Source organism: Myodes glareolus, chromosome 24 (assembly GCF_982192425.1).
Source record: "Myodes glareolus chromosome 24, mMyoGla1.1, whole genome shotgun sequence".
Taxonomy (NCBI): domain Eukaryota; kingdom Metazoa; phylum Chordata; class Mammalia; order Rodentia; family Cricetidae; genus Myodes; species Myodes glareolus.
The window spans coordinates 49,402,120-49,425,239 of NC_142049.1; the positions used below are offsets into that span (position 1 = coordinate 49,402,120).

At 50.3% G+C, this 23,120-nt stretch overlaps 1 protein-coding gene across 3 annotated transcripts in view; it reads left to right on the top strand.

The window, feature by feature from the left end:
* Positions 1-10: 10 nt before the first annotated feature.
* Positions 11-23,120, top strand: part of Ap2a1 (adaptor related protein complex 2 subunit alpha 1) — a 30,582-nt gene continuing 7,472 nt past the window's right edge. For 2 of the 3 annotated variants that reach the window (XM_087901589.1, XM_085682841.2), the window contains exons 1-6: positions 11-200; positions 13,992-14,060; positions 14,146-14,288; positions 14,446-14,639; positions 21,060-21,189; positions 21,687-21,788. In XM_087901589.1, coding sequence (XP_087757715.1) covers positions 134-200; positions 13,992-14,060; positions 14,146-14,288; positions 14,446-14,639; positions 21,060-21,189; positions 21,687-21,788 — 705 coding nt within the window. In that variant the 5' untranslated portion in view covers positions 11-133. The remainder of the gene's footprint in view (positions 201-13,991; positions 14,061-14,145; positions 14,289-14,445; positions 14,640-21,059; positions 21,190-21,686; positions 21,789-23,120) is intronic. The other variant, XM_087901590.1, reaches the window with a different exon arrangement.

Sequence of the window (23,120 nt, forward strand, 5' to 3'; positions counted from 1 at the left end):
CCTGCAGCCATCCCGCCGCCAGCCCGCCCTCCCCCGGCCGGCTCCTCGGCGCCGCCTGGGGTCCTTTCCGCCCGGTGCCGCCCGCCAGCCCCGTGCCCGTTCGGCCAGGCCTGGAGCCGAGTTCTCCGCCATCATGCCGGCTGTATCCAAGGGCGATGGCATGCGCGGGCTCGCCGTGTTCATCTCCGACATCCGGAACTGTGAGCTCACGACCGGGGCCTGGGGGTCACGCGGATACCGGGCGGAGGGAGTGGGGAAGCGCGGGGGTGTCCTAGCGGGAAGAACCGGGGCGGCGCAGGCGGACGTGGCGGGCGGAGGTGGAGGGGAAAGAGCAACGGGCTAGGTAGGTCATTCAGTGCTATCCCGAGCCTATGTGAAGAAAATCAGGGTCGCTGAAGAGGGGGGAGGCCGGCGACCACTTACGGCCAGGGGCTAGAAGTTGGGGAACAGCCTCGGGACCAGAGATGATAAAGTGGAAGATACCAGAGGAGTCAGAAATAGAACTGCGGAGCGGGGGGCAGCGGGACAGAGAGGAAGGTGAGGGGGCAGAAGGACCAGTGATGGAAGTGGGGGAACTGCAGAGGAACCAGATATGATAAGTGGGGGGTGACACCGTAGGGCCTATGGATGATAAGGTGGGGAGCACAGAGATGATGGGGGAGGGGGCAGAGGACCAGAGGTGGCAATGGGGACAGCAGAGGGGGAGGTATGAAAAAACTCTAATGGGAAGATTGCTTAAGAGACATGGAAGGCATTTGAGAGGCTACACGGGAGAGAGGGAGTGTAGGTGTAGACTCTTGGGGAAACCCAAGACACCAACAGGGCCTGGGAAGGAATGGTGTTCATGATAGAGGCAGACCCCTAGGAGGAGGCAAGGCATCTGGAAGCTCTTGGGGGTAGGGGAAATATGCAACCTGTGAAGGAAAGGGGTCAAGGAACAGGGCAGGCCTGGATTCGAGCCTTCTTTGGCTTATCACAGCAATATGGGTGCCATGATCCCTTCTAGGAAGTGTTGTAATGATGGGCTGAGCTGGCTGCTGGGAGCAGATGTTGGTGTCTGGAGCTGCCAGGAGCCTTCAGACACCCCATCCATGGATGTAGTAGGCCAGACCTAGCTTTGTGTTTGAAGCTCACTCCTATCACCATGTGACCTTGAATAAGGGCCTTCACCTGTCAGTTTCTTCATCTGTCAGGAGAGGCTGCTAATGGCTTCTTCATAAGGGGTGTCTGGACTGATGGAGAGCGAGGCCCACACGATGAGGTCCTAGGCGAGGCCCTGGTAGTTGCTGTCGGCATTAGCAGGATCTAAAGAAGTCCTTCACGCTGCTCAGGGGAGGATCGTGAGCCCAGGAGGTGCCAGCAAGTGGGAAGCTGTGGATTCCCTTAATGAGAGATGCTTCGGACCCAGGGAAAAGACGTAGAGTTAGGAAGGATTATAGATTTTGGCATGGATACCTGCTAAAAATGGGTGTACTTGGGGCTGAAGAGAAGGCTCAGCAGTTAAGAGCACTGACTGCTCTTGCAGAGGACCAGTCTGCACGTGGCAGATCATGCCTGTCTAACTCCGGAGCCTCTGGCAGCCTCACACAGACATACATGCAGGCAGAACATAATATGAAATAACAATAAATTATATATAAATGGGTGTGCTTTATTTCTGATAACTATTGAGAGCATAACCCTCTGCACCCTTTGGGACTTAGTTTGTGTGTCTGAACTCCATTCCTAACAGCTTGTGGCCTGCAGAGATTTGTTTGCTCCTTTATTTGACAAATGTCTTTGATTGCTCCTGTGTTTATGTCCCTATTTGGAGTCCTGGGGTCACAGCTATGTAGAACTCCAGTCTTGGACTGTGGCTCAGCAGTAGAGCACCTACGCACCAGCTCTCATGAAGGGCTGAGGGCATAGCTTGATGGTCCAGCACCTGCCTAGTGGGAGCAAGCTCCTGGGTTCCATCCCTAGCACCACAAGACAAAACAAACAAAATCCACATTCAGAAGGGATAGGAAGTACAGAGAAGGGACACAGTGTAGTCTGCCAATGGCTGGTGCTGTAGAGACGGAGTGTTGGGACGGAAAAGGTGCAGATAGTGGCTGGCATTTGAATGGACTCGAACAGAATGAGGAGCAAGGAGTAAGTGCTGTGTTCTGAAGAAATAGGTCCATGCAGGGAGATACTGTGGTTAAAGGTCTTGAGGTTGTAGCATGCTTAGACCAGGTGCACAGGACATGAGCAAGGACTGAGGAGACAGGGAGACTGAGGGATGCTGAGCACTGTGGCCCTTCTGTGGCTGGCCTGAGAGCTGTATGATGCTTTTGAGCGAAGAAGGGCATGGTGTGCATAGCACTGGGAATGTTCTGGCAGGACATTGCTGAGTTCAGGAGGAGATTGGCTCAGGCATGACCATGTCTCACGAAGAAAATCAGAACTGTTGAATTATTGTTCTGGCTGCTGTGAGAGTAGACTTGAGAAGTTAGGGTCGCAGCTGGGAACCACATCAAAGGTGTCACAGGCCTCCAGGCTCAAGAAGTGGCCAAAGGAGTGAGAAAGGGACTGCTGAGGTGTGGGCGGAGCAAAGCACTGGTGTGGTACACCTGCCAACCTAGCATCTGCCAAGCTGCAACACCAGGATGGTGACGACAAGGATCACAGCAAGATGTGGCTCAAAAAACAAAAAGAAAAACAAAACAAAGCAACCCCAGGGGGCTGGAGAGATATTTCAGCAGTTAACACTTGTAGAGAACTGGTGGGTTTGGTTCCTAGTACCCACATCAGGTGGGTTACAACTGCCTATATCCTGTTCCAGGGAATTTCGCACCTTCTGGTCTGTCTGCAAGGACACATGCATTCATATGTCCAGGCACACACATAAGATCACCAACAAAAGGATTGGTCAGGTTTTAGGTCAGTTTTGAAGGATTTGCAGAGAGACTTTGTGTTAGGGTTTGGGGAAGGAAAGAGAAGATAGTCAGGTGTCACACTGTAGGACCCTGGGAAAGAGCCAGGGGACAGAGCAAAGACAGAACCTCAGATCTTGGAGTGGTTCAGCCTCTGGCCACTGCTGCAGCACCAAGCATTGCCCCTCTCTGGGCCCAGCAGCCATTTGCTGAGTGGCTGGTGTGTTCCAAGCCCTGTGACAGCTCTGGGGCGCAGTGACAAATAAGACAAATGAGTGTGTGAGCCTGTGCAGCTGTGACCCCAAGGGGAGAAGGACCTTCGAGCAGATCACTGCTGTGGCCTGAGCCATGTCAGACAAGAAATGCAAACAGAGCTAGAACTGGAGCTATTCCAGAGGCTGAGGCAGGAGGATTTCAAATTCACGGTCAGCCTCGGCCTGACTATATGTCTCAGGAGATAGAGGCACTTGCTGCCAAGCCTGACATGGGTTCAATTCTTGGAGTCACGTGGTGGAAGGGGAGAACTACAAGTTGTCCTCTGACTCCACATGCAGACCTACACACATGCACATACACACCTACACACATGCACATACAAATGGATGTAATCATAATGTAAAAGTCACCGTGTGTTACAGAGTGAGTCCAAAACCAGCTGGAGCAATAAAGACATCCTGTCTTAAAATAAAAGGTAGGGTCTGAGGCAGGTGATGGTGGCTCAAAACTGTAGTTCCAGCATTAAGGCAGAAACAAGTGGATCTCTGAGTTCAAAGCCAATGTGGTATACAGAGCAAGTTCAAGGACTACACAGAGAAACCTTGTCTGCAGTGGGGGGTGTCTAGAGAGATTGCTTAGCAGGTAAGAGTAATGGCTGATCTTCCAGGGAGCCTGGCTTTGATTACTAGCACCACATGGCAGCTCACAAACATCTGTAACTCTCGTTCCAGGGCCTCTGACTCCTGGCCTCTGTAGGCACTACACACATACATACAGGCAAAACACTCATACATGTACAATCAGGAGTGGTGGCACACGCCTTTAGTCCCAGAACTCAGGAGGCAGAGGCAGGTGGATCTCTGTGAGTTTGAGACCAGCCTGGTCTACATAATGAGTTCCAGGACAGCCAGGGCTACACAGAGAAACCCCATCAGTAAACAGTCAATCAGAGAAATAAGTAGATAGAAGGTTTAGGTGCATAGTTGAGAGGTAGAGAGTACTTTCCTAGCACATGTGACTCCTGAGTTCCAGCTCCAGAGACATGGTGGCTCACACTTGTCATCACTGAGGCAGGACACAGCCAAAACTACACAGCAAGAACTTGCCTTCAAACAAAGAGCTGGGCGGTAGTGGCGCACGCCTTTAATCCCATCACTCGGGAGGCAGAGACAGGCAGATCTCTGTGAGTTCGAGGCCGGCCTGGTTTACAGAGTGAGTTCCAGGACAGGCTCCAAAGCTACAGAGAAACCCTGTCTCAAAAAACAAAATAAACAAACAAATAAAACCATAACAGGGCGGGCAAGCTGGCTCAGTGGGTAAAGGTGCTTGTTGCTGTGTCTGAGGACCTGGGGAACCACTTTGTAGAAGGAGAGAACTGACTGGCACAAATTGTCCTCTGACCTCCACACTTGTGCCCACACACAAATCATACACATAATAAATTCTAAAGGGTGGGCATCGATGATACTTTATCAAGTAGAACAGCCAGACCTAGGGTTCTGTGTGGATGGAATGTCAGAAGAGGCTGCACCACAGAGAAAGCCAAGGAGACTGGGGCTGTGGGGTCAGGGCTGGGGTGGATGGAGAGCCATTGCTCAAGCATACAGTCTCTGTGTATGAAAGATTATTTTGGAATTAGACACTGGTGATGGTTGCAGAGTTCTATGAGCAAAGAATTTAATAGGGTGAGTTCACGATTCACAGCTTTTTGTTTGTTTCTTTTTTAATTAATTAATTTTATTTTTTGGTGTTTTTTGAAACAGGGCTTCTCTGTATAGCCTTGGCTGTCCTGGAGAGCAGGCTGACCTCTACCCACAACCAACCCCTGGCCTCAGGGTTGCACCACCCATGGCTTGATTCATACCTCTACATCTCACTGCACAACCCCCAGAACCCTCTCCCCCACTGGTCTTATAACAGGTGCACATGTATCTTAGTTTAAAATAAGAATGAGCCGGGTGGTGGTGGCTCATGTCTTTAATCCCAGCACTTGGGAGGCAGAGATAGGCAGATCTCTGTGAATTCGAGGCCATCCTGGTCTACGGAGACAGGCTCCAAAACCTACAGAGAAACCCTGTCTTGAAAAACCAAATAATTAATAATAATAATAACAACAATAACAATAAAGGATGGGGTCAGGTTTGGGAGGGAGGGAGCCCTCTGTCCAGGGACACCATGGAGCTCAGCAAATAGGCTGTGAACAGGAAGTGCAGATTCTCGGGGAAACAGATAATGAGGCTGGACTGTGGAAAGTGGTCCTGTCCTCCAGAGCAGGGAAGCCTTATCAAAGGGGAACTGCTGCAGGGCTGGGGCTGTCTCCTATCAAATCCCTGTTCTTTTGGAGCAGGTTCCTGAAGAAGGCCTTGGAGTTGGAGTGCTGACTCCCTCTGCCTTGCCCCACATTAGAGTCTTTGTGGTAGTGACCTTTGCCTCGGTCCTGGGATCAAGACCTGGGCTTCACCCTGTTCATCCTCAGCTCTGCCTTCTGCAGGTCCTGGCCCTTGGGAGGCCTTAGCAGGTGTTTGATGAAGCTGGAAGTGTCTGGGTGAACAAATAAGGCAATCCTTTTTTCTCCCCTCCAGACTTGGGATCAAGAGGGAATATTGGGAACTGTGTCATGGTACTGAGAAGTAAAGGCAGGGGTCATCAGATGTCCAAGGTCACCCATAGCTGAAATCAAGTTCAGTGCAAGTTTGGGCTTCATGAGTTCCTGTCTCCCACAAAACAAAATAAAGTAGGGCTGGTGAGGAGGCTCAGCAGTAGAGACACTTGCTGTGCAAACATGGAGACCAGAGTTCAGTCCTGGGTTCACATAAAGGTGATGGAGAGGAGAGAACTGAGTCCACAGAGTAGTCCATGGATACACCTACTGTGAGTATGTGTGCACACACACAGATACACACTGACACACTGGGTCATGTCTGCTCTGTTTCTAGTGCCTCACAGCCACATGGCACATGGCCATATTTTGGCTATGGAGGAATCAAAACAATGAGATTTTTTATGGCAATCCAGAATCTGGAAGCACTGAATGGCTTTGGACAGGGCCCAGGCTTTTACATGAAGGTGCCCAGGGTCCTCCAGGGCAGGGCCAGGCTGACCCAGATCCCTTTGAGGGTAATTACAGACGCACTCTGATGCTACTGCCTGTTTAGCCACTTAGGGAAGGCATCACCCCATACGTTTAAGCTGGACTACAAGTAGACCTCTATCAGGAAGGACAGAAACCTCAGGCAGCCCCTCCTGGGAGATGGCCCTGCCACTCCTGACCCTCTTGTCTTCATATTCGAACCCTTGAATGGCTTGAACTTGGTCCCCATTCTGCTTCCCCTCCTTCCAGCTGCCTGCCTGGTCCCCTCCAAGCCTTTTTGCCTGCTTCTTCCATTGCCTCATCTCTGACCCTAACTAGGAAGCCTTCCTCCCCGTTGCAGTTCCAGCCCCCACAAGGCTTGCCTCTGTCACAGCACTCACCGTTGTCCCTGTGTACCTCTCCACCAAACCAGAGCTCCGCAAGAGCAGGACAGGAGTGACTCATTCCCAAACCCACTCAAGAAATTCCTTATACCAGGAATGCCACCTGGGAGGGAGAGGCAGGCAGATCTCTGAGTTTGAGGTTAGCCTCCTTTACAGAGTTGTTCCAGCAGAGCCAGGACTACATAGCTGACACCCTCCCATGCAGCGTCGGGAAGGACGGAAGGAAGGACAGACTCTTTATAAACGAGAGAATTGCTTTAAGACTCCTTGACTGACACACTTGTATGCTACCTGTGATGGGTGGGTGACTGTCTATCCTGAGTGCTGCACAGTCAAGCTTACCAGTGTGCAGTCTGTCTAGTGGCCTCTAGTGGCCTCTGCTGTTGCTGCTGTGCTTTTGTCAGCAGTCCCAGAGCACTGTCCCCAGCCCCCAAACTCTTTGTGGGTCTGTCTGCCTTGCCTTTTTTCTCCCTTAGTACTGGGAATGAAAACCAGGACCTCATGTAAGGGATCGCTACTAAGCCTTGCCCGACTGCACTCAGTTGTGTTCTCGCGCGCTCTCTCTCTCTGACAGGGTCTCATCCGCCCAGACTTAGCCATGATGACCTTAAACTCCTGATCCTCCTGTCTCCACTTGCAGTGTTAGGGATTCCAGGTGTGCTGCACCGAGTCTGTGCAGTGCTGGGATTGCACCCGGAGTCTGTGTGCTAGGCAAGCATTCTACCAGTTGAGCTACACTCCTAACTTTGTTTTTAATTTTTTGAAATAGTTTCATTCTGTAGTCCTAGTTAGCCTAGAATGAATCTATCCTGCTTCGGCCTCCAGAGTGCCTGGGTTATAGGCTGCAGCTTTCACATCGGCTTCAGCTCTTTCACTTTTCATTTTGAGATAGAGCATCACTAAGTAGCACAGGCTAGCCCTGAACCCACTCTGGCCCAAGTTGGCTTTGAACTGGTGATTTCCCTCACTCAGTCTCCCAAGTAACTCCATCCATGCCTAGCTTTTGCTTTCACATTTGCGGACTCTATACTTCGGTTTTTAAATTAAAATGTGTGTGTGTGTGTATTTTTTGTTTTTATATTTTGAGACATGGTATCTTTGTGTAGCTTTGGAGTGTGACCTGGAACTTGCTCTGTAGACCAGGCTGGTTTCAAACTCAGAGAGATCCACCGGCCTCCTCCTGAGTGCTAGGATTAAAGGCGTGCACCACCACCACCCAGCCGTGTATGGATGTTTTGCCTGCTTGTGTGTATATGCAGCACTTATGTGCCTAGTGCATTTGGACTTCGGAACTAAAGTTACAGATGATTATGAGCTACCATGTTGGTACTGGAAATTGAACCCAGATCCTCTGGAAGAACAGTCAGTGTTTTTAACTACTGACCCTCTCCAGCTCCTGTTTCTATTATTTTTAATTAAAAATGTATTTATCTTTGTTTGTTTGAGGCAGGGTTTATCTATGTAGCCCTGACTGTCCTGTACCTCACTGTGTAGACCAGGCTGGTCTCAAACTCACAGAGATCGACCTCTGAGATTAAAGGAGTGTGTACCATCAGTCCCAGCAAGATGATTTATCTTTATGTTTATAAATGGTTTTCTTTCATGTAAATATGAGTACAATATGCATGTCTGGTGCCTGGAACTGGAGTTGCAGATGATTGTGAGCCACCATGTGGATTCTGGGACCTGAACCTGGATCCTCAGAAAGAACAGCAGTGTTCTTCACCATTGAACCATCTCTCCAGCCCCTCTGAGTTCTTTTTTATAACAGAGCTATCAATTATGCCAAGCTACTATCTGATAGATGTGGACAGTTTAAAGACTAAAGAAGCACACACGCTCACTTGGATAGATGACCCTCTCTGTATTGATGAGTCCAGATCTGGGGTTTCAACCTGTTAAGGACAAAAAAATCCCTCTTCCTTGCAAAATTGTATGGTACTAAGGATATATAATGAAGCAGTGAGGAACTTACCTAGCATTATCCAGTGAGGAGCTGGAGGTGTGGCTCAGTGGTAGAGCCCCTGCCTAGGGTCCACAGTAAGGGACTGGGGTAAGGTTCAGTGGTAGAGAACCTGAATCCATTTGAGGGGCTAGGGGCAAGCCCCGGGTTCAGCTCTTTGCAGAACACACACATACACACACATTAATTTAAAGATACTGAGTAGGCTACAGGGAGAAGTAGATGATCATTTAAGAGCATGTGCTCCTCCTTTATGAGGAGTGGAATTGGAATCACGACACTCGAATTGGCAGTTCACACTGTTCTCACTCCAGTTCTAGGGGATCCTATGCCTTCCTCTGGCCTCCACTCCCACCCATACACAAAACAGAAGTGAGACTGGCGCTAGGTATGGTGGCGTACCCCTTAAACCCAGCAGTTGAGAGACAGGTAGATGGGTCTCTGTGTGTTGAAGGCCAGCCATGGCTACTTAGTGAAACCTTGCCTATAAACAACAAAAACGAAAGAGAAAAAAGTGTATTGGAAGCAGCTAACTACTGTGGCTCAAGCATATATTTCTAACACTTTAGAGGCTGATGCAGGAGTGTTGTCCCCGAGGCCCGCCTGGGCTACAGAATGCATGTGAATACACTTATGTATGTATCTAAGTCCATTGTATGTGCGTCGTCTGTGTGTCTGTGCAGGCACATGTGCATGCTGGATTGTGTTGAGGTCAGAGGACAGCTCAGGTGTGAGTCCTCACCTTCTTCCTTGTTTAAGACAGGGGCTCTTGTTCACTGCTACACTTGCCGGTTTCATTATCGTCTCTTCACCTCCCGTCTGCTGGGCCTGTGTGTCACTGCATTCTGGGGACCTGAACTCCAGTCCTCATGCTTAAGCAGCAAGCCCTTCACCCCCTGAGCTCTCTCCCTGTCCTTGAAGAGCATTTTAGGGGACATTAAAAGGGTGTGTGAATTCCTACCACAGAGCTCCTTTTCCTTCCTTCATGGAGCTGGGTACTTTGGTTGCCTGTGTAACCCAGGTTGGCCAGAGTTTGATCTTCCTCCCTAATGCTCGACCCCAGTCAAGCTGGGCTGTTACTCAGCTCTTGAGTGATGTGCCATCTGGTTAAAAGTCTTTTTAAAAAATATTAACTTTATTTTATGTGCATTGACATGAAGATATCAGATCTCCTGGAACTGGAGTTACAGACAGTTGTGAGCTGCCATGTGGGTGCTGGGAATTGAACCCAGGTCCTCTGGAAGAGCAGTGTGGACTCTTAACTGCTGAGCCATCTCTCCAGTCCCAAACACTGGCCTTTTTGGCCCCTCCAGAATAACATTAAGAAGAAACTGCATGGTCAGGAATGGAAGTGTCTGCACTCTGGTGGTCACCTGGAACCACCTTGGTCACCAGCATTCTCTGTCCACCCTCTCAGCCACTTTCATGGGCAGCTCCCTACTTGGGCTCAGTCCCACCTGTGACTGGTGTTCTACCTGAAACCTCCGGACTGAACCTTACTCATCTCTCCAGGTCCTCCTCAAATGTCCCCTCTTCTGGCTGCTTCAACACAGACCCGATGGATTCTAGGTAGCCTCTCGGACTCAGGTGTGACTGATTCCTCATCTCCCCTCACCAGGTCAGGAGTTCCCAGGACACAGTGTGATAAGCACTGGAGTGTCTGCTTCGGGACTGCTAGGTATCTTTTTTGAACCTGGCCCATAGATTGTCAGGAGACTGTGAAGCCAGGCAGTGGTGGTGCATACCTTTAATCCCTGTACTCGGGAGGCAGAGGCAGATGGATCTCTGAGTTCAAGACCAGACTGACTGGTCTATACATCAGGTTCCAGGACAGCCAAGGCTGCACAGAGGATCCCACTCTCGAAAAACAAAAGAAAAAATGATGAAGATCAGATGGCATTTGAGACAGCACGGGTTACATGGGATCACACTTGGCCCAGAGCCCTCCACCTTTCCAGGGGGTGGGGCAGACTTCTGTCCTGCCCAAGGTCCTTCACTTTTTTTTTTTTTAAAGATTTTTTCTTTTTTCTTTTTCTTTTTCTTTTCTTTTATTTATTTATTTATTTTGGTTTTTTGAGACAAGGTTTCTCTGGTGCCTGTCTGGAACTTGCTCTTGTAGACCAGTAGACCAGGCTGGCCTCGAACTCACAGAGATCTGTCTGCCTCCCAAAAGTTTTATTTATTTTTATTATGTGTGCATGGGTGTTTTACGTGTGTGTGTGTGTGTGTGTGTGCGCGCGCGCGTTTGCCCTTTGAAGAGCATGGACACCTGTTGCTGGGATTCTAAGTCACTGAGCTGTGGGTGCCAAGGTGCTCTACCCACTGAGTCATCTCTCTAGCCTCTTTTCACTTTTAGTTTTAATTTTATTCTTTTAGGGGGTGTTTTTTCAAGACAGGGTTTCTCTGTGTAATAGCCCCGGTAGACCAGGCTAGCCTCAAACTCTGCCTCCCAAGTGTTGGGATTAAAGGCATGCACCATTACAGCCCAGCTCATTTTATTATTTTCAGATAGGGTATCACTAAGTTGCCCATGCTGGTTTTGAACTGTAGATCCTCCTGCCTTAACTTCCCCCCAAAATGGGAGGAGACTGGGTATGTGCCTCAGTGGAGTACTTCCCTAGCATGCAAGAAGTCTGGGGTTCCATCCATCTCCAGCACTTCATAAACTGAACATGGATGGAATCTGGGGACCGAGCCTTGGCCTGAAAGCAGGAGCATCAGAAGCGTGAGGGATCCTTGGATGCAGAGCTGATTGAAGCCTATCTTGGGCTACCCAAGGCCCTGTTAAAACACTAACCAAAACCTGGATGACAGGCCTGTACCAGTGCAGCAGACAGTGCCGTCTTGGCGCCTTACTGAGCCCTTAATGTAGCAGGAAAGAGGCTGGCCTTGCTCTGTTTCTGAAATAGAAAGACGCGTTCAGATCTTACTTTATCCTACCTCTGTGTATGTGCTTGTGCAGCGTGTGCGTGCACGCACAGGTGTTTCCTCAGCTGCTCTCCACCTTAGAGATGGAAATGGTCTCCCTGAACCTGGAGCTTGGCAGCTCAGCCAGCCTGTCTGGCCAGCACATCCCTGGAATCTGGCCTCCACCATGCCAGCATTGGAGATGCACGTATGTTTCCATATCCAGCGCTGTAGGTGCTAGACTCCTAACCTCAAGGTCTCGTGTTTACCCATGGAACCATCGCCTACTCCCAAAGTTAATTTTAGCAATGTTTCTATAACCCAGCATATTGGCAGTGCTGCCCTTGGAGTCAGTATCTTAATATTCCTTCTCTGTTTCTCCAGTGTGGTGATGGAGCTCTGTGGGTCGGGTGTGCCCGCCAGACAAACTTGCCCACACTACCCTTCGGGGGTTGGTTGGTTTTTTGTTTTGTTTATCCTTTGAAAGGTGTCTCACTAGCTATATAGTCCAGGATGACCTCATACTCAAGATCCAGCTGCCTCCATCTCCCAGAGCTGGGATCACAGGTCACTCCTGTGATGACCACACCACATCATCCCAGCCCTGTGGGAAACTGCCTGTTTCAGTTTGAAGCAGCCTCAGCTTGGATGCTCAGGACACCTGTCTGCCACTGCCACACAGGCTGCAACTCTGTGATCAGGATGCTAATCACAGTGACTTCCTAGAGGAGGCACTGTTTGAACTGGGGCTTGTAGGAACTGCTTGGGAATTAAGAGCAGAGGTGAGGGGGGGTTGTGGAGGAATATGGATCGATGCTCCTCTTCCCTCATACATTCACTTCCTGCACCCTGTAACTGACTGGCTGTTAGTAGAATGCTGCTGCATGCCAGGCATAGGCTGCATCCCCTGCAGCTACTTAGGATAGGAAGTGGGAGCTGACCTGAGCCCATGTGGGTGATGTCTGCTGTGTACGATAGAATACAAAGGTCTGGAATTTTTTTTTCTTTGTTGTTGTTTTGGTTTTTTTGTTTTTGTTTGTTTGTTTGTTTTGAGACAGGGTTTCTTTTTGTATCCTGGCTGTCCTGAAACTCTCTCTGTAGACCAGACTGGCCTCCAACTCACAAGAGATCCGCCTGCCTCTGCCTCCTGAGTGCTGGGATTAAAATTGTGTGCTACCACTGCCCAGCCAAGGATTTTTTTTCTTTAAAGATTGAATTTCTGTGGATGAGTGTTTTGTCTGCATGTATTTCTTGTGTACCATGTTTGTGCCTGATATCTGAGGAGGTCAGAAGAGGCCCTCAGATCACCTGGGACTGGAATTAGATTTGTGAGCTACCATGTGGGTGCTGGGAATGGAATCTGGGTCCTCTGCAAGAGCAGCCAGTGCTCTTAACCCCAGGCCCAGGGTTTTCAATCCTAGAACAGCAAGAACTGGGAGTGTGCCATAGGCTTGTCGTTCCAACACTCGGAAGGCTAAGGCAGGAAGATCCTAAGTACAAAGCCAGCTAGGTCTATATAATGAGGTTCTCGGGATGTAATAATAGGACTGGAGAGATGGCCCAGTGGTTCAGAGCAATTTTTGCTTTTCAAGAATGCCTGGGTTTGAGTAACTCCAGTAACATAACTCCAGTTCTAGGAGATTCAATGTCCTCTTCTCCATTTGCCCAAACATGCTGGTGGTATACACATACAGGCAAAATACTCTTACACAAGAAAGATATAATTATAAAAATGAACTTCTTATACAGAAGGGAGTGGAAAGTGTCTCTCAGAGGAAGTTGCAGGCACTGAGACCAAAGTAGTAGAACACTGGCGGTGGCTGGAGGCAGAGGCAGTGTATACAGTGTATATATAGTGTATATAGCCCAGAATATGGGGTAGGAGGGAGGGGGGAGGCAGAGGCAGTGTATATAGTGTATACAGTGTATATAGTGTATATAGCCCAGAGTATGGGGCGGGCGGGAGGGAGGCAGAGAAGGCTCCAGAGAAACCTGAGCTATTGCAGACAGTGTGTGCACTGTGAGGTGGTGATGGTGTGTCACAGTTCAGGGACAGGCTCTGGAGGTCCCCACTTTAGAATGGGGCTCTGTTAGAGGACATCTGGAGCTGTGCCCAGAAGACAGGCAGCACACAGAACAGGGTGCGTGGGACGTCAGACAGCCCCGGCCACAGGGAATCTGTCATAGCAGAGGTTTAGGGGTTAGGAGAGCTAGGACACAAGGAAGAGAGTGGTGCTGCTGAGGGAGGGGACAGGAGCCAGTGTAGCTTTTCAGTCATTCATTGGTCACAGCTCTATCGTGGGGCGCTCAGGGACAGGACAGGAGAGATGGGCCTTTGGGCTCCAGTGGCAGGATATAAACCCTGTAGTTCATGGGCCACCAGGAGGGCAGAAAGCTTAGAACTTTGCACTGGGTGCCGATGAGCAAGCTCCCAGTGAGGTGTGGGTAATGGGCATTTTCAGCCCAGACCCTGCAGGGGAGGAGACGGCAGCTGCCCATCTTGCAGCCTCATGTGCCGCGCCCTCTCTCCACAGGCAAGAGCAAAGAGGCCGAGATCAAGAGGATCAACAAGGAACTGGCCAACATCCGCTCCAAGTTCAAAGGCAGGCTGTGACCCAAAGCCCTGGGGGAGGGAACCAGTGTTCCGGAGTCTTCCTCACAGGGCTCCTTTTCCCTCCTCTGCCTCAGGAGACAAGGCCTTAGATGGCTACAGTAAGAAGAAGTATGTGTGCAAGCTGCTCTTCATCTTCCTGCTTGGCCATGACATTGACTTTGGACACATGGAGGCTGTGAACCTGCTAAGCTCCAACAAGTACACAGAAAAGCAGATAGTGAGTGCTGGGGTGGAGGGAGGGAACCAGGGTGGGTGCTGGGGTCTGGACTCCTGGGTTTGAGGGAAGGAGGCCTAGGGCCTACACTGTTGCATGTTAGAGTTAGTCTAGTGCCTTTTAGCCACAGGCTCTCAGCTGTCCCCTCTCTATCCCCTAGGGGTACCTGTTCATCTCAGTCCTGGTGAACTCGAACTCAGAGCTGATCCGGCTCATCAACAACGCCATCAAGAATGACCTGGCCAGCCGCAACCCCACCTTCATGTGCCTGGCCTTGCACTGTATCGCCAATGTGGGCAGCCGTGAGATGGGCGAGGCCTTTGCCGCTGACATTCCCCGAATCCTGGTGGCTGGGTGAGGAACTGGGGACCACAGCAAAAGGGCCAGCTTTGTTTGTGGCACCTCCTAAATTCTCCTACCTGGGCTTTAGACCACAGTGGCTCTGTCTCTCTCACATCACCAGGCTGCCTGGGTGTTAGTGTCTCCTCCCATGAAGTGGTAGTTTCATTCCCCCATCTCATTCATGAGACAGCATCTGCCCTGTGCCCGCAACGCTGACGGGTGACAGTGGTGCCACCACCAGAGGTGGACAGTCTCAGTGTTCCAGTCAGACTAGCTGCGCCAGCTGTGGCATGAGCCCTGACAGCTGCAGGGAGCTTCTTGGCCTCCTTTCCTGAGCAGTCCACATGGGTGTGTGACCTGGCTCTGACTTCCGAGGCAGCAGTGCGAGTAGACCTGTGTTCCCAAGTGCCAGAGCCCCTGTGGGGCTGGAGCTCTGCTGGGAGCATGTTTGCCTGACCCACACCAGACCTGGGACCCGTGGAAGTTCAAAGTCATCTTCTGACACTTAGGTAGTTCAAAGCCAGCCTGGGCTATGTGAGACTCTGTTTCAAGACTAATTCATTTTCTCTCTTTTTCTCTTTTGATTTTTGGTTTTTTTGAGATCGTTTCTCTGTGTGGCAGCCCTGATTGTCCTGGAACTCTTCTTTGTAGACCACGCTGGCCTTGAACTCAGAGAGATCCAACTCCTTCTGTCTCCTGAGTGCTGGGATTAAAGGCGTGAGCCACTACCTGCCCTGCAGCCAGTGCTGTAGCCCAAGACAATATTTTACTTGTTTGTGTTTTCCTAGTAAAAGAAAAAATACACAGGGTAGTGAGCATACCAGAGGGTGGGTGGAAAGTGGCTTTACCTGGGTCTTTCTTTTTTTTCTTTTCTTTTCTTTGTTTTTTTAAGTATGTTTATTTTTATTTTATTACTGTTGGTTGGTGTATTGCCTACATGTGTGGGGGGGAGAATGTGTGTGTGAGGGGGGTGTCGGGTCTCCTGGAACTGGAGTTACAGACAGCTGTGAGCTGCCTTGTGGGTGCTTGGAGTTGAACCCGGGTTCTCTGAAGAGCAGTCAGTGTTATTATTTTAAATCATGTGTATTTGTGTCTGTCTGTGGCTGGGTGTGTGCACGTGAGTGTAGTGTTGCTAGAGGCCAGAGGCATGGGGTCCTCTGGAGGTGGAGTCACAGGAGGGTGAGAGCCACTTGATGTGGGGACTGGGAACGGAAGAGCAGCAAGTGCTTCCGTTAACAAGTTGGGCTCTCCAGGAGTGATGCACTAGGACAGTCAGGAGCCAGTGATCACTGGAGGGAGTCTCTGGATGGGATGCAGTGAGCATGAGAGAGACTTTGGGGAGTCTACCTCTGCTTCCCATGGAAGTGGGGGTGACTGGTATGTGTCAGGCAGGTGAACAACGGGAGCAATGTTGTCTTTGAGAAAAATCACTGTGGCTGCTGTATCTAGAGGTGAGATCTCTATTTCTGGCAATATAGACAAGTGCCCCTGGTGTTCTTGACAAGTGTGGCTGATCTAGGTGGAGTGGACCTTGTAGGAGGCAGAAGGACTGTAAGGCTCTCTCAAAAACAAAAAGGCTGGATGGTGGTGGTGCACGCTTTTAATCCCAGCACTCAGAAGAGACAGGCAGGCAGATCTCTGATTTCGAGGCCAGCCTGATATACAGAGCGATTTCCAGGACAGGCTCTAAAGCTACACAGAGAAACTTTGTTTCAAAAAACAAACAAACAAAACCCAAAACAAGAAAAAGACTTTAGTTTGGACGAGGGAGCAAGAGCATGTTGGTTAATGGCGTCTTGAACTGGTCAGTTAATGAGGCTCACACAGGCCCACACAGGCCAGCCAGGAGCAGCCAACCCTGACAAGCCTGGGCTCAGGCCGGGATCTGGGGGAGCTATGCAGCCTCTGGGAGCAGAGAAAAGCTTGTCTTAGTAGAAGCTGTGGGAAGCCACACATCAAAGTGTGGGTGACCTAGAAATAAACACCCCTGGGAACTGTGTGCAGAATTACCTGTCTCCATCCTTGGCATGCAGCAGTCAAGGCTGGCTGCCAGCCTGGTTTTTTGTTTGTTTGTTTGTTTGTTTGTTTGAAACAGGACTTCATGTAGCCCAGGTTGGTCTTGAACTGATCCTCCAGCTCCCACCTCCTTAATGCTGAGATTGCAGGTATGACCGCTGCTTGGTTCACCTGTGAGATGATGCAGGCCTGGCAAGACTGAACACTGTCTCAGAGGGCCACTCCAAGACTTCTCACTGCTATTCTGTGTGTGTGAGTGTTCTGCCTGTATGTGTGTATCCCATGTGTGCGCAGTGCCCAAGGAGGGAGGCTGTGAATAAGGGAGAGAAGTAGCCTGAAGGGGGTCCTGAGGGTTCCGGTGTGCTCTGTCCAGGCAGGGTCAGTATTTGGTCTGGTATAAGTCGGAAAAGGATGAAAGTCCTGTCCGGGTGCAGACCTGCTGTCCAGCATTGGAAAACTGAGGCAGGAGGATTAAGAATTCAAGGCCATAGCTGGGCAGTGGTGGCGCATTTAGCACTCAGGAGGCAAAGCCAGGTGATCTCTGTGAGTTTGAGGCCAGCCTGGTCTACAAAGCAACTCTGTCGGGGGCTGGAGAGATGGCTCAGAGGTTAAGAACATTGCCTGCCCTTCCAAGGTCCTGAGTTCAATTCCCAGCAACCTCATGGTGGCTCACAACCATCTGTAATGAGGTCTGCTGCCCTCTTCTGGCCTTCAGGCATACACGCAGACAGAATATTGTATACATAATAAATATTTTTTAAAAAAGCAATCCTGTCTTGGCAGAAGTGTTGGGGGCAATTCAAAGCCAGCTTGAGCAGCGTAGCCAGATCCTATCTGTCTCCTAATTGATTAGTAAATAATTTTAACCTCACTGGTTGGTGGTTGTGCACACCTTTAATCCTAGCACCAAGGAGGCAGAGACATGTGGATCTCTGTGAGCTGGAGACCAGCCTGGTCTACAGAGTGAGTTCCAGGATAGCCAGGACTATACAAAGAAATCCTGTCTTTAAAAACCAAAAAAAGGGGCTGGAGAGATGGCTCAGTGGTTAAGAGCATTGCCTGCTCTTTCAAAGGTCCTGAGTTCAATTCCCAGCAACCACATGGTGGCTCACAACCATCTGTAATGAGGTCTGGTGCCCTCTTCTGGCCTGCAGGCATACACACAGACAGAATATTGTATACATAATAAATAAATATTAAAAAAACAAAAAACAAAAAAAGGACAGCCTGGTCTACAAACTGATTTCCAGTACAGCCGGAACTATTACATAGAGAAGTCCTGTCTCGAAAAATAAAAATAAATAAAAAATAAACATAAAAAAATTTAACCTCAAAAAAAGTTGAGACAGGCTCTCCCTAGGGAACCCAGGATAATCGCTTATTTGCTTTTGGCTTGATTTGCTTGTTTTTTGAAATGGTCCAGTGTAGTCCGGGCTGGCCTTGAACTCACTGTGTGGCTGAGTGTGACCTTAAACTAGTCTTCCTGCTCTTAGCCTCTAGAGTACTGGGGTGATAGTGTGCTGCAGTGGCCAGCTAATTCAGTGTCTGTTATCTCAGTACGTGGTCCTAGCTGGTGTAGAACTTTGGGGGATCCTGCCGCTCCTCCTGAGGTTTCCCTACAGTCATGAACCACCATGCCTAGCTCAAATCTGCTACTTGTACACGGAGCAGTGGTTTTTAATGTAATCTTGTGTGCAACCATCACCACTACCTAAATCCAGAGCAGTTTTGTCACTGCCAGAGAGAGCAATCTCTAAGCAGGTCTGCACACTATACCCCATACCCGCTTGGAGATCACTAATCTATCCCATGGGTCTGTATGAAGAGGTCTGGTGGCTTTTTCTCAGCAAAGTGTTTTTGAATTTGTCCATCTGTAGTGGGTATCAGACTTCTGCACGGAGCTGGGAAAACGGGTCAGTTGAGAAAGGGCTTGTGGTGCAAGCATGAACCTCATGTTCGGAATCCACAAGCCCACGTAAATAGCTGAGCGTCACTACTATAGCTCCAACCATGGCGTGCTGTGCCAAGACAGAAGGGTGCACCTAGTCTTATCAGTGAGCCTCAGGTTCAGTGAGAGACCTTATCGAAAGAATAAGGTAGAGAGATACAGGAGGTTAGCCAGCGTTGACCTCTGGTCCTCACATGCATGCACCCTGGTGTGTATACACACACACACACACACACACACACACACGCACGCACGCACGCGCATGCATGCATGCACACTGCACCCTGTTACATGTATATCACACGCACACACTATACTATACACATATCACACATATACTTCACACACACACACACGCCTGACAGCATGTTTTATTGTTGGTTGTCACAAACTCTACCTTTTGGCAGGTGTACATTCTCATCTGAGTGCTGTCTGAAGTGTTCTTGTGTTGTTCCTAGGAGTCAAACTGCTGGGTTGGTTGCTGTTTTGAGACAGAATTTTGTTCGTTTCTTTGTTTGTTTTGGGGGACACGGTCTCATAGAGTCCAGGCTGACCTTGAACCTACTGTGTAGCCCAGATTGTCCTTAAACTTCTTTTTTGTTGTTTGTTTGTTTGTTTGTTTTGAGACAAGGTTTCTCTGTAGCTTTGGAGCCTCACAGAGTTCTGCCTGCCTTTGCCACCCTGCTGTCCTTGAATTTGTAATCTCCCTGCTCAGCTTCATAAACAGCCTCCTAAATGTTAGAATTACTTGGGTGAGCTGCCAAACATTTCTCCAGATTCCCCTTTGACCTTAAAGATTTGTTTTATTCTAGATCTTGTGTGTGTCTCTGTGTACTTGAGTAGAGGTATCCTCAGAGGTCCCTACCGTTGGAGATAAGGTGGCTGGGAGCCGACTAGGGTCCTGACAGTGTGTGCTAACCACCACCTCTCTTGCCTCCACCCTTCTAGACTGTCTTGCAGGCATCGTGGCGTGTGCTGTGACTCCCAGCACGCAGGCCACAGGGCAGACAGGTTTATGTAAATCTGAGGCTACTCTAATATTCCTACTGAGTTCTAGGCTAGCCAGGGGGCTACATGATGAGAGACTGTCTCAAAAGGGGGAACGAGGAGGAGATGCTGTTCAATTACCAGCCTGACTTTGAACTCACTAAGTAGTTTAGACTGGCCTTGAATGTATTGTTATCTTGCCTCAGCCTCCTTAGGGCTAGGATGGCAGGTATGTGTCACCAGCCACAGCTTATCACTCCTTTAAATATATTTATTTATTCATTTTCTATATGTATTGTGCTTGTGTGAATTTATGTACACCAGATATGTGCAGAACACCATGGAAGCCATTCCCTGTCCTCTGACTCCCCCTCTCCCTCCCTGCTCCCCTGAAGTCGGCTGGGTCTGGACTTAATCTGTACCCATCTTTCCTACCTGGCTGCATCTGTGTGTGGTGCAGTTTGCACTGAACCTGTGCCATGGTCTGTCTTCTGCCTGGGCAGGAACCAGGCAGGACAAGGGAATCCTGCATTCACGTGTGGATGCATGGAAGCAGGCCGGGGATGAACTTCATGGCAGAGTGTTCACCTAGCACGCCCACCGCACTGTTCCCATCCACAGGGTCGCAGAAATGATGTGGTGGTGCCCCTCATCAGTCAGGATATAGAGAAGGGTCCTGAGCTGAAAGTGATCCTGTCTAAAGAGTGAGTCCCGGCCAGGCCATGGTGTCACACGCCTTTAACCCAGCATTTGGGAGGTGGAGACAGGCAGATCTTTTGACCCTGGCCTACAGAATGAGTTCCAGCACAGCCAGCGATGCACAGAAACCCTGTTTTGGAAAGCAAAGCCAGCCCCCCCCCCAAAAAAAAAATGAGTTCCAGGCTAGCCTAGATTACACAAGACCCAGTAAATAAAGTATTAAAGAGAAAGCCAGAGAGCTGAGATATAGCTGGATGGGTTCCCTGGAATTGTAGCACTGGGCAGATGGGAGCAAAAGGATCAGAAGCTGAAGGCCAGCCTTGGCTCTTGAGGCTCTGATTGTAGTGCAACAGTCTAGAAGTACAAAGTTGTCAGTTTGGAATCCTGGGTGGGCAGGGCTGGGCCTCCGTGGGCCTCCAGGACTCCCAAAGAACTGTCTGCTGCCTCGTCTCCTTTGATTGGTTCTGTCCCTGACTCCTTAGTTACTGGTGAGGTCCATGAGCACAGGCGTGTTCGTCAGTGTGTTTGCAGGCTCTTCATTACCCACCACAATGCAGGGCACACACAGGTATGCAGAATGCAGGGCAGAACCAGCCAGCACATTTTGTTTGGTCCTGCCAGTTGTTTTGTGGATGATGAGTCCTTGGGACAGTCAGGGAAGTGTTCAAATGCTTTGAGGTCACTCTGCCTGTCTGTGTCCTGTCCTGACCACATGGCAGCAGTAGGAAGTCGGGTGCACTGGGTCCAGGGAGGCCTCTGACTGCCATGTGCTGTCCCCACAGAGACAGCATGGACAGTGTGAAGCAAAGTGCAGCCCTGTGCCTGCTTCGACTCTACAAGGCGTCCCCTGACCTGGTGCCCATGGGCGAGTGGACAGCACGCGTAGTGCACTTGCTCAACGATCAGCACATGGTGAGGTGCCCTGCTGCCCCGAGTGCCTGACCTCTTCCCTGATGCTGGGAGCCCCATGATATTCCAGCCCAGGTCCTGTGTTCCAGTGCCTGCCACCTGCCCAGTTTTCTAGAAACCTTCCTACCTCCCTGACATCTCCTTCGCTGCCAGGAACTGTCCCCAACTCTGACCCAACCCCTAAAAAAATCCTGACTGTTTCTGAGCCTAGAGATCCCTAGCAAGGCCCATTACTTGCCTCTATGAAAGTCCTGACTCTTGGTGCCACCCAAGATTCCCAGTACCCCAACTGTGTTCCTTACTCCTGACTTACCTTGATGCCAGGGCCTTCCCAGTGACTCCCAAACACCAGGTTCTTGAATCTGTTCTGTGAGATCTCTTTCCCCTTCACCTGCAACACAGTCACCCTTGTGTACTTCTTGCCCCACCTGAACGTCCTTGTGTTTGCCGGTCCCCATCCTGGCCCTAAGCCTGGGCCCTCACACTTACCGTCTCTGCAGGGAGTGGTCACAGCCGCTGTCAGCCTCATCACCTGTCTCTGTAAGAAGAATCCAGACGACTTTAAGACCTGTATCTCCCTGGCTGTGTCTCGCTTGAGCCGGGTGAGTATGCTCTCCCACTAGCTGTGGGAGGGACTGGCTCTCCTGTGTCTCTAACACCTCTGTCTCTCCTCCCTTCCCTAAAAGGCAAGCCAGCCTGCACTTACAAGCCAAGCGTCTGCATTGGCTTCAAACAGACTGTAGCTACAGTCAAGTGCTGTCACTTCTCAGCTTTTCTTCCATGCTTCAGAGGCTGACACCAGTGCTGTGTGCAGCTTGGCTGCTGTGGCTAAGGTGTTGAGAGCAGGAGCTGGGACCACCAAGCATCCCAAAGCCGTCTGCTCTTCCCTCCTTGTCTTCCTGTTCTTTCTTTGCTTCTTGCCACCTCACTGTCCTCAAAGCACCCTGGGCCTTCTTAGTGCGTGGCTCTCTGTGTCTGAATCAGACCTGAAGGGGGCCCGTTCTGCTGGGAAGGGAGAACATGACAGGGATGGTGTCTCAGTGACTAGCTGCCAGGAAGGCTGTGCGTCATGGAGGGAGCTCAGCATCATGGGTGTCTAAGGGGGGTCCTAGCCCAGTCTGGGAGCCAGGAGAGCTTCTCAGGTGGCAACTAAATGGAGACCCAGAAAAATCAAAATGTTGTCTGGGAGGTCAGAAGTATTCCAGATCCTTGGACAAGAGGAACACCTGTGCCACCATTCATTTTGTCCCCAGCGCCTCATTTCCCACACACGTGAGTGTGCCGGGTGCCAGACCCGGGGGGGGGACAGAGATGTGCAGAGTGCTGCGGGGAAGACTTCCTAGAGGAAGTCTTTGTTTGATTGTTTTGTCCCATTTACCCCAGACAGGGTTTCTAAAACTTACTCTGTAGACCAGGCTGGCCTCAAACTCACAGAGATCTGTGTGCCTCTGCCTCCCAGGTGTGGGTGCTGGGATTAAAGGTGTGCGCCACCACTGCCCGGCTACTTGGAGAGGGATTTTCAAGGTGGAATAGGAGGTCACCCTGACGGGGGACAGTCATACAATCTTTTAATCCTTCACTGTGTCCCTTTCTGACCTATGTTGGACCAGGGGCCTAGGGAGGATCAGATCCAGCTCCAGACTCTTCAGTAGTTTTCCCAAGGTGCTCAAGATGCAGGAACCAGGGTAGTAGGGGCTGATGGAGGAGGTAGAGCCCAGGAATAAGTCAGAGAGGCTTTGGCCTGCCCTTGGGACTGTCACCACCACCCCCTGTCACCACCGCCCACTGTCACCACCGCCCACTGTCACCACCACCGTCCACTGTCACCACCGCCCACTGTCACCACCGCCCACTGTCACCACCACCGTCCACTGTCACCACCACTGCCCACTGTCAACACCACCCACTGTCACCACCGTCCACTGTCAACACCA